Raw genomic sequence first — 11,836 nt, 5'->3', positions numbered from 1 at the left:
ATATAATAATGGTGGTCCAACTTGTGTTTGTGGTGCTTAATGTCCTGTGACAACTCAGTGGAGACAGCACCTCCCCATGATAACAGGCTCAGGGACCAAACCATGAAGAATGAAGCACTGCATCCCCAAACCCAACACTATTGAGCAGAGGTCTTCAACGTTTCCAGGCCAAGGACCCCCAAGGCTGATAGTGACATGGAGGAACCCCTATTACATATATCAAAGTGTTTATTAAACAGGCCAATATTATGTAGTGCAGCCTATAGGGTCATGTATAATTACTTTGCGATGTATACAAAGCCATTAAAATAAACTCATTTTAATTGGCATTTTCACACAACAGGAAAATGTATAGTTGAGTGCGGTAGGTTTTATTTTTGGTGTGTTTTTTTGGAGGAAAACGAGTTTGGGATTAAAGTAAAGGTTTAAAGAGCCAGAGATGAAGATGACAGCTCCTCAAGTGCTAAATAAAATTCCAGTCTAGAGCATTTTAGAGACACATGCAGATGTCTTCTGCATTTAAAGTTATTTTAAGACAGAGACAATAATTTTAGGATTGTATTTATTAACTGTAAACAGTTCCACAAGGCTGAAGCTCTGTCAAGTCTCCTGCAACACAAAGAAAAAAGGTAAATTATTCATGGTGAACAGCAAGACAACAGCCAAGATTGCATTTCCCACAATATACCTTAGACCTTGATGCCTCCTTTGGACCCAGTCACTGGTGCAGTCTTGCCTGGGGAATTGACAGCCTTGGAGACAGAGACTGGTGGTTCAGGGTATTCTGGGGAGTAGTTGCTGTGGGAAAGGAATTCTCGGAATCGCCAGTAGTCATCTTTTGACTGGATGATGTAGAATGAGGGCGGCAGAGGGGACGTCTTACTCGCGCTCTGCTGCGTCTTGCCAGGAGACCGCCAGAAGTCATAGGACGCAGGACCAGGAAACGAGGAGTACTCTCCCGCTGCAGGCATGCTGGCCCACGGCAGGCCAGGTGGAGAACCAGCACCATAAACGGTATTGGAGGATTCAGGAGCAGCATAAACACCAAATGTTGGGTTGTAGAATGAAGGATCAGCACCTCCTCCAGGGGCTGCTGGGTTCTGACCTGAACGCAAGAGTCAAGGAGAATGTGTCAGGAAGGTTTGTGTAAAGTATAAAAAGGCATATAAAAGTCTGGAATGAAAAAGACATTGCAAGAAGTAGTTTGTGTTTCAAGTAATCCACTTTAGCTTGTTTTTTTTCCCTCTTTTAAAAAAAAAAAAAAAAAAAAAAAAAGTTGTATACAGGAGAGCCGAGACAAAAGTCTGGGAGACTTACCACCTTTTGTTGCAGAGTAAATGTTGGTATTAGGATGAGAGTTGTAACCATAGTTGAAGGTTGCAGCAGTGTTACCTGCAGCAGGATATGCTGGAGAAGCCCCATAGTATGCTGGAGAGGCCTGATAGGCTGGGGCTGCTGCCATACCACCTGAGCCCATGTTGAAGTTTCCACTGGTGCCACCAACAGAGCTAGGAGCCTTCTTCCCAGTGCCAGTAACTGGATGGACAGATTTAAGTTGAGAATGAACTTGTGCATCCAATACATAGTCTGTGACAAAGAAGGGGAAACTCACATCCTTTAGCAGGGAAACAAGCACCACTGCTAAACAGCAGCAGACAGATCCAAGAAACCCTGGAAGACAGAGACATGAAGTCATTTCCACCAAAAAGTTAAATCAAACTCAAACAACCACTTACAATACTGCATGGACCCACTCAACTCACCTCAAAGACATCCCAGACACCATGTTGGACTTGAAACAGCAGCCTGTGGAGGTTGTAGCCAGAAGCTCTGTGCTGTGAGGAGTGACTCCTCTGGATTTATAGTGATGCTCCACATGAGCTCTGCACTAATTAAAGTCATTGATGACACCTGGAACCCAATCAGGCCTGATTGTGTCACAGGAGAGATGTGCACTCCTAGTCTAGACATGAAGTCAACCACAACATATTAATGCCCTTCTCTCTCCTTCAAAACACTTCTTCAGCTTCTCCAAGGAACTTTATTTTGTGTTTATTTTGGCGCTCCAATGTGAACAAAAGCCATAGTGTTTCCTAGCACCAGCTTACCTTCAGAAAACCTGTAATTTTACTGCAGCAAGGTCTATCAGTCTGTCCCGCTAAGTCCTGGTTGTGGTTCTCCCGTGTCTCCCTTCCCTCTGGCGGGCCCAGCAATACGGCCTGGTCCAGGAGCCTGGTGTGGACACCCAGGAGTCGCAGGTCGAAGGCTGTAGAGAAGCCAAATCTGGGTCTGCCTGCTTTGGGCTGGTTTTTGCTGGAGGCCAAGTGGAGTCTGAACTGAGGGAGTTTTTGGTGAACCTGCATGAATAACTTCTGATAACGCCGGTACCAATGACACACATTTAGAATATCTCTACAGAAATAGACAATCTTCTCACTGATGGTTTGCTTTAATGATCTAGGTCATATAGAGGCATCAGTAGTATATTCTACCATCAGGTAGTTCCGCAGCATGAGAAATGTTTTCATAAATGGACAGGATTCTGACTCTGGGTTTAGTCCATAGACTTGTGCAAATATGAATATTTTCCTTCTTTGGGTCAACTTTGGGGTTGAAAGGGTATTTTGGTTGCTGCAGCTACACGTAAGCAATTTGACTTCAAACTGGGGGAAACCTCCAGTTCTAAGAAGTGAAGTAAAAGCTGATGGTTCATAAACTGTCATTCTCTCTGCTGGCCACAAGGGGGCAACTCTTCTCAGATTGTATAGATGTCTATGAGAAAATTACCCCACTTCTCTTGATGTATTATCTCAGTAAACATTGTAAACGTGAGTTTATGGTGTCAATCTCTAGTTTCAAGTCTTCTTCAATCCAGCATGATGTCCATTTAGTACATTATGGTCCATTTAGAGTCCACCAGACCAGAAAGCAGGGGATGCTTTAGGGGCGGGGCTACCTGCTGATTAACAGGTCGCTACCACACTACCAATGCAGTCTGTTTCTTCAAAATCAAAATATTTTTCAAGACAGATCTGATTCTGATAAACCCATTTAAAAAAATCCTTAATGATCAAGTATTTCCTACTAGCAGCGATGTTTCATTTACTGTGAACAGAGACTCCATGCTGCAATAAACTGTTACTGAGGTACACTTAAGTATTAATAGTAAAAGTACTCATTATGCAAAAAATGGCCCCTTTTTATATTGATGTTGTGGTTGGTTAAAGTGAAACAGTTATATATTATATGCTGAATAGTTTAATCCCTAACAATGCATTTTTACACAGTCCATGTGTGCAGCTATTATGAGTATTATTGTTGATATTATTATTATTATTATTATTATTATTATTATTATATCATTATAATTGATGAAATCGGTAAACAGCTCTCAAATAATAAATAAATATTTTTTCTAAAATATAGAATCAAAATAAAATTCATGTTTATTGTTATTTCCTTGGTGTTTTGGTTCATAACAATAAACATGGTAGGAGAAAGTAAAAAATATAACAACTAAGCAAAAGTCGAGAAACATGAACACAGAATATAAAAAGAAAATAACAATAATATTTACTGTCAAATATGTAGAATATATCTGTTAGTGCATATAAAATAGTTTTAAATATGTTAATAAAGTTGTGCCAAGTTCATTATCACCACTATTTTATTCCGGTTAAATTTGGTTATATTTATCTGTTATATTTAGGTTTTATTTACTGTTATAAACAACAATAATCCAACGCGCCAAATCACAAAAAAACTATTCAAATCCCCGTTTTTCAAAGGTTTCACTGGCGGTTGGACAACACCTGATAAGTTTCTTGTTCGCTGACTTTCTGAAAGAAACGAAACTGAAACGAGGATTCTTCCGCTTTAGGGACCGTCAACAAATGAGTCAGTTAATCGAGAGCGAAACACCTTCAAATCAGTTGATGAGCTGGTGATATTTTAAACAGAATCCTTTTAAACACGGTAAACACGTCGAGTCGTTTGTTTTACTAACTAACGGGGACAGTTTAGATGCAAAATAACCGCTGGCCGTAGAGCTGCGGAGGAATTTATCCGCACTCCCTTGGACGGACCGTCGGAGGCTGCACTGATGAAATGAACATTTCCTCAACAGTTCAGCGGTTGTTACCTGACAGGCTGTCTGACCGAGCAGGTAAGTCAACACACCACGCAGTCTTAAATGATCTGCTGATTTCAAATAAGGCTTCGACTAACGATTAAAATGTAAAGATTATATTTTGTTTTCGCTGTAACTCGATGATCGTGGTGATGTCGGGACTTTGAAGATGCTGATCCTGTTCTCGTCCTACTCGATGTTTTAAGTGTCCTGAGATCACTATTGTTGTGATATGACACTATACATAAACTGAATTGAATTGAAGTAATACGTCGATTATTTTCTCAGTCTTATTTGATTCATTGTTTTGGTCATTAAAGGTACAACAATGGTTAAAAAACTTCGATCAGTATTTGCCAAAGATGACAATGGCAATTTTTTTGGGGTCCCCAACTCGAATATATTCCTTCGATTCGGAAAAATAAACTGATGTGCCTTAAACTGTCATTATATCTGCTGGCCACCAGGGGGCATTGTGTAGAACTCTATGAAAACAGAACATAAAGCAGAGGGATGCTTTAGGGGCGGGGCTAGCGGGTGATTGACAGGTTCCTATCACGTATTTGTATTGCAGACTGTGGCATCATTTGTTTATTATAGCGGCATCACATGTTAAAGTAATTTATGGTTGTGCAAAGTACAAAGATGATGCACTTGGAAACTAAAGTTTCTTTGAGCCTCTCCCTTATTCACTGTCATCTAATTTATGCAATCGAATAGAATTCACTCAAAGAAATCTGCAGACATGGAGGATGTAACTGCATGTGATTTATTTATATTCAGAGACCGATAACAGGAAGTGGGACGCCCCAGAGAGAAGTCTCCCTAAAGATGGAGGAGGGAGCAGGAAACCTCCACAGCGCTGCTGAATCCGGGAAGACGGAGGATGTAGCAAGCAAAAGCCGCCGGAAAAGAAATAAGGTAGAAATGCAGCAGACTACAGACAGAATTTGAACCATCACACATCGAAACCAGATGTGTGATCCTCAATTAAAAGGTTGCATTAAAGGTTGTGTAGGTGATTCTTCTTAAGAAATACTGTTATATTACTTGAAATCCTCGTAACATACCGAAAGCAATGAATACATTAAATGCTCTCACAAAAAAAAAAAAACTTGTCATCTGTGTCAAAAAAAGTTGGGCCGTAGAAAATAAATGGACGGCCTGCCTGTCTGTCAATGCTGCTTACTTCCTGATTGCAGCACTCTGCCGACCTCGAGCACTCGTTCTGGGGGTTTGAACAGACGTCTGAATGAAGGGGCGGGACTTGTTCGGTTTGGGGATTTGTTCAAAGTCAAAATCTCTGTGGTTTTTCCAAATGACCTTCTCAACTCCTTTTTTTTTTTTTTTTTTTTTTTTTAAGCACTTTATTTATAGACTTTTTTCAAAACACAAAACAACACATCAACCCCGCCCACCTACTCCCATAAGGCCAAAAAAAGAAAAATGTGTATATATATATATATATATATATATATAGAAATGAATAAATAAACATAAAAAAAAAAAATAATAAAAAAAAAATAAAATGCAATATCTTCTTATTAATGTAATCTCACATAGTATATGTACTAAAGAAAAGCATTCATGTGTTCCTACGTGTGCACACAGATACATGAACACGCTCATATTCACGCAAATACACACGCACACACAAATATTCATACTCATACATGTACAAACACATATATCACTTACAATCCCGTATAAATGACATGATGGGGACATTCTAATCCACTACACGGATCCAGCTGGTCATTCTAAATGTACAAAGGCTGGCACGCCAGAGTGATGTTAAGTGAAAGATATGCTTTCAATAAACTCTATAAAGGGAGTCCAGGTTTTAATAAATCTGTCTTTGCTGCCGTTGTGGCTATATCTCAACTTCTCCAGTGGAATCATAGAGAGGACCTCCTTAACCCAGTGTTTGAATGACGGAGGTCTTACCGACTTCCACTGCATAAGAATCAATCTCCGTGCCATCAGCGTTAGAAACGCTATGGCATTCATCTGTAAGGTAGTAAAGTGTTCCTCTGAGGGTGTTGTCCCAAAGATGGCTATTACTGTCCCCAGGTGTTGAAGACTTAAATTACTGGGCAGGGAGCTGCTTAGGATGGAGACTGGCGAAAGTGGCAAACTAGATTCGAGTTCCATTGGGACCCACACTGGTCCCGTCTTGTTTTCGTGCATCGAGATCCAGTAATTCAATTTGGAGATATTTGCTGCCCAGTAATAAAATAGGAAATTAGGCAGGCCCAGTCCCCCCGCGCTCTTGGGCATCTCTGATGAAGTTCTTTTAATTCGTGGGGAGGAGGTGCCCCAGATAAAACTAGTGATATGACTATTCAATTGTTTAAACCATGATTTAGTTAATAGAATCGGGATCATCTGAAACAAATATAAAAACCTTGGTAGCACTGTCATGTTGATTGTGTTAACTCGGCCCGCTAGTGTAATAGGGAGAGCTGACCATTTAAGAAAATCCTGTTTGGTGCGTTCTAACAAAACTTTAAAGTTGTGGTCATACAGGTTTTTATATGACCGTGTAACGTTTATGCCCAAATACGTGAAAGCCTGTTGTTCTAATTTGAATGGGAAGCCGCTATAGTCGCTATGTTTAGCTAGTTGATTTATGGGGAAGAGCAAACTTTTTGTTAGGTTAAGACTGTAGCCTGATAGTGTTCCAAATTGTTGTAGTGTGTGTATAAGTTTGGGGATTGATTCCACTGGGTTTGATATATATAATAAAAGGTCATCTGCATACAATGAAACTTTATGCACGGTGTCATTTCTGGTGATACCCGTAATGCACTGTTGCATTCTCAAGGATGTAGCCAGTGGTTCGATGGCTAGATCGAATAAAAATGGTGAGCATCCCTGCCGTGTACCTCTATGTAGCCTAAAGTAATCAGATCTGATGGAATTTGTGCGCACTGAGGCCGTTGGCGATGCATATAATATCCTAACCAACGAGGTAAAAGCAGGACCAAATCCAAATTTATCAAGTACCGTAAATAGTTACTCCCACTCAACCCGGTCAAAGGCCTTCTCTGCATCGAGTGAGAGTACAACCTCCGCCTGCCGGGCTGAGTGGGTCGAATAGAGCACATTGAACAAACGCCTCATATTATAGAATGATTGTCTCCCTGGTATAAAGCCTGTTTGATCAGAATCAATAATTTTTGGTATCACTGTTTCTAAGCGACGTGATAAAACTTTTGTGAGAATCTTATAATCACAGCACAGTAGGCTGATCGGACGATATAAGCCACAGTCCAATGGGTCCCTACCTTTCTTCAACAAAACTGATATAGTAGCCTGTGTCATGGTGGGAGGAAGTTTCCCGTCTGAAGTGATTTCCTGAAACAATAAACGTAAAAAAGGTGCCAGCTTGGAAACAAATACCTTATAAAATTCTACGGGAAATCCATCCGGACCCGGTGTTTTTCTATTTTGCATGGATTTTATTGCCTGTATTATCTCCTCGGTTGTTATATGGGCATCAAGCATGTCTCTGTCCTCCGCGGAAACTTGTGGTAGAGTTAGGCTGTCTAAAAAATTCTCAGTGTCCGTAGCGTTCGCAGATGTCTGTGATCTGTAAAGTTCAGTATAATATGCTTTAAAACGATCATTAATGGTTTGTGGGTGTGAAGAAGTCGAGTCTGGTGAAACACGGATTTCAGGAATTGCGCTTTGTGCCATTGTTTGTTTAAGTTGATGACAAAGTAACTTCCCTGCTCTCTCACCATGTTCATAATATGTTTGTCTTGTTTTTAACATCATCCGTTCAGTCTGTCTTATAGAAAGGTTGTCAAATTCTGTTTGTAGCAATAACCGTCCCTTAAAAAGTTCAGGTGTAGAGTTGTGGGCCAATTGATTGTCTATATTCAATATTTGTTGGTTCAACTCCCTGAGGCGTTTATTGCGTTCTTTTTTCTTATGAGTTGCATATGAGATAATCTGACCCCTGAGATATGCCTTAAGTGACTCCCATATGGTAGCATATGGCATTCCTGGGGTACTGTTTGTCAGGAGAAAAAAGTCTATTTGGTCAGAGATACATTTTTCAAATGATGGTTGCTTTAATAGTAGCGGGTCAAGTTGCCATGAACGCTGGGGGACAGAACTGTCTGGAAATGACATGTCCAACTGGACAGGGCAGTGATCAGAAATTGTGATACTATGGTACCTGCTATCAGCTACAAAGGACATTGTCCTATAATCAATAAGGAAAAAGTCGATTCTTGTATACGAGAGGTGAACTGGCGAAAAAAAAGAAAACTGTCTAAAACTGGTTGGTGTGTCTCCAAGGATCATATAGTTTATAAGATTGCATGAAAGTAGTGCACCTGATTTGGACACATTCTTATTTTGTTTAGGATTAGATTTATCCAAAGCTGGCTGTAAAGTGCAATTAAAGTCTCCCCCCATTATCAACAAATGTGAATTAGGGTCTGGGAGTTTTCCCATAAGGCTAGAGAAAAACTGAGGGTTATCCCAGTTGGGGCCATAAAGATTGACAAGTGCCACCAAGTTACCATACAGCTTTCCTGTTACTATGATGAATTGACCCTTGTTATCTGGTATAATATTAACTGGCGTGAAAGGCAGACCTCTTCTAATCAGTATCGCAGCCCCTCTAGATCTGTCACCATAATCTGAATGAAATACCTGCCCAATCCAGTTTTTCTTCAATTTATCATATTCATTATTTCGGAGGTGTGTCTCTTGGAGGTACATGATGTCCGAACCTAATGTTTTCAGGCGTGTGAAAACCCTATTGCGCTTGATAGGATGTTGGATCCCTTTGATATTCCAACTAATGAATCTTGTCGAGCCTAAGCCCTGAGAGTTTATTGTTGTTATCTTTATATGGTGCGCAGATGCATAGCTGTGTGACCAGCTGGACTAGCTCAAGAAAAATACATGTCCCCACTACAATAATGGTTGTTGTGAAAAACATACAAGCATGTGAGCGTTTCTCATTTAAACCAAAAATAATTAAAAAAAGGCCTTGAAACCCTAAGCTGACCTGTATGAACACCCAGGTCGCTCTAGCCTCTCCTAACCCTAGGCTTAGTCCCCTCATAAGTATACTGGGTTAACACTAAACACTCCACTAAGAGCCCCAGAACAAAAAGGCAACGATTGTAGCACTCAGTAGTATTTAAATTAAATGAACCATAAATGTAAGCGAATAAGATTGGTAAATAGAAAAGAAGAGTAAAATAATTAAATAAACAGATTGTTTTGAGTGGTCTGCCATATGACAACAAAGCTGGTGGTAGAACTGTAAATTCAAGGTAAAGTTTAGCTTTTCAGCAGACTGAGAACAGTACTTGTAAAGTTATAATAAATGTCTCTATGACTCCAGAATATATTCCTTGTCCTAACAGTCACTCACTGCGAGAAGCCCCCTGTGTGGAGATATTCTTCGAGATGTAAACCTGCGCTTCTTCTGGCGTGGAGAAGATGACCTTCTCAACTTTTAATGTGCATTTCAGGAACAAGGAGCAGGCGACGACGGCGGGAAGGCCTCAGACAAAGAGAAAAGGAAAAAGAGAAATCAGAGGAGGAGACGGAAACGGAGCATCTCGAGCGTCAAAGGAGACGACGATGTGAAAAGTGAAGAAACTGAAAAAGACGAGATGGAGGTCGTGGAGACAACGAGCAGCCAAATGCGGGGGAATTTTACCAAAGAAGCACCACAGCTTTATCCTGAAGTGGAGGAGAGAGTTCAGGCTGTGGAGGAGAGCGTTCAGGCGATGGAGGAGAGAGTTCAGGTACAGGTTGTGGAGGAGAGCGTTCAGGCGGTGGAGGAGAGAGTTCAGGTACAGGTTGTGGAGGAGAGCGTTCAGGCGGTGGAGGAGAGAGTTCAGGTACAGGTTGTGGAGGAGAGCGTTCAGGTGGTGGAGGAGAGAGTTCAGGCTGTGGAGGAGAGAGTTCAGGTTCAGGCTGTGGAGGAGAGAGTTCAGGTTGTGGAGGAGAGCGTTCAGGTGGTGGAGGAGAGTGTTCAGGTACAGGCTGTGGAGAAGAGCATTCAGGTTCAGGCTGTGGAGGAGAGAGTTCAGGTTCAGGCTGTGGAGGAGAGCGTTCATGCGGTGGAGGAGAGCGTTCTGCTACAGTCTGTGGAGAAGAGCGTTCAGGTTCAGGCTGTGGAGGAGAGATTTCAGGCCATGGAGGAGAGAGTTCAGTCCATGGAGGAGAGATTTCAGGCCATGGAGGAGAGAGTTCAGGCCGTGGAGGAGCGACGCCACCAGGACGCCAAGATGGTGGAAGTTCAGACTCAAACAAGGAGACCCCAAGGTGCAAACAAATTCACACAAACGCCGCTTGTTTTCCAGAGTGACGAGGAAACTCAGACGGACATCGCCGACGCAAAGCGAGATGACACACACAACGATAAGACTAGACCTGAGACAAAGGATGATGTCATGACGAGGGAAAAGCGAGACAAACGAACACCCGGACCCAAACGGCGAGGCTCTGTTCAGGCTCCGTTCACACAAAATAAAAATCCAAATGATGACGGGGCGACTTCAGACTCAGCCAAAGATCGGCGCCCTGAGAAGGAGGCCAAGCAGAAAGAGGAGGACCCCCCTGCAGGAGGCTCAGGTGGTCCCGGAGACTCCCAAGGTGCCACACCAAAGTCTTACGCCAAAGCTGTGTCTGGGCAGGACGGGGCTGAGAAACGGTCTGGCGTGGAGGCCTCCAGACCTGATAAACGCACAAAGACCCCCCAAAGCACACGGTGAGGCCGACATTCAGAGCGCCATCAAAATACCGCGGTTCACCCTCTGATCGTAAACGTACGTCTTCTTCTTCTCTTCCCTGCAGTGATCGAAGCCCAGTGAGAGCGCCGCCTTCCGTTCCCACGTTCACCATTCACATCTACGCTGTGCTGGACAAAAAGTTCCGCTTCACCCAAGACCACGACACGCTGGTTCTGTGTTATGAAGGAGGCAGTTTGCCCTTAAACATGACACACTTTGTGTGAGTATCGATCATCGCGTTTAAGGTCGGATTCTCGGTTTTCATTGGAGGGTTTTACATTGTTGTTTTATAAGTGTAATGGAAACATCGGTCACCACATCAATTTGCTGAATTTCTTTCATAGTCTCACGATACGAAAATTTCATGTCAGAAATATTCTGGCAAATCTTAAAACTTTTGTTGTGATAAAATGTAATTGAATTAAATAATATGATCACAAATTAAAAGGTCTCCCTGCATCAATAAAGGAGGGGGAAAGTGTTTAATTTTATTTTTAAAGGATATTTAAGATTATTTGGATAATAGAAATTCACCACAATCGACTTATTGATTGTTTTTTTTTTATCCCGATCGGAGATAAATTCCTGAATGAAAAGATTGAGATCGCCTGTTAATTCCACCTAAATGTGTGAATGTTTCTGTAATCGGAAATTATCAGCCGGAAATGTACCTTGATATTTTAAGAAGTAAACTACATTTTACTGATTATGGTAAGTATTGGTAAGTATTTATTTATTTAAATCAGGACTTGCTAGTCCACCTTAAAAGTCAGTCCACCTTAAGTGTTCCTGAGCAGTTAAAGTTGTTGCTAACTTCAGTGCTAACCCCCTTCTCTTTAATTATCAGCTGGCTTATCAACAACGACTGTTGAACTGTCAAATAAACTGTACCCACAATGCACTTGCCTTACTGGGATCGGGTTTAACAAAGTTT

General features: G+C 41.6%; 1 protein-coding gene across 12 annotated transcripts in view; it reads left to right on the top strand.

The window, feature by feature from the left end:
• The first annotated feature begins 4,093 nt into the window (after positions 1–4,093).
• Positions 4,094–11,836, top strand: part of rnf213b (ring finger protein 213b) — a 39,884-nt gene continuing 32,141 nt past the window's right edge. For 2 of the 12 annotated variants that reach the window (XM_084039456.1, XM_084039452.1), the window contains exons 1-5: positions 4,094–4,165; positions 4,913–5,050; positions 9,634–9,885; positions 10,009–10,880; positions 10,967–11,122. In XM_084039456.1, coding sequence (XP_083895582.1) covers positions 4,961–5,050; positions 9,634–9,885; positions 10,009–10,880; positions 10,967–11,122 — 1,370 coding nt within the window. In that variant the 5' untranslated portion in view covers positions 4,094–4,165; positions 4,913–4,960. Of the gene's footprint in view, positions 4,166–4,912; positions 5,051–9,633; positions 9,913–9,966; positions 10,881–10,966; positions 11,123–11,836 lie in introns of those variants that run through there. The other 10 variants (XM_084039458.1, XM_084039463.1, XM_084039461.1 and 7 more) reach the window with 10 other exon arrangements.

This window comes from Eutrigla gurnardus (assembly GCF_963514095.1).
Source record: "Eutrigla gurnardus genome assembly, chromosome: 22".
Lineage (NCBI taxonomy): Eukaryota > Metazoa > Chordata > Actinopteri > Perciformes > Triglidae > Eutrigla > Eutrigla gurnardus.
The sequence above is the reverse complement of the archived record's forward strand: the minus strand, read 5'-3'. Positions and strand labels throughout refer to the sequence as shown.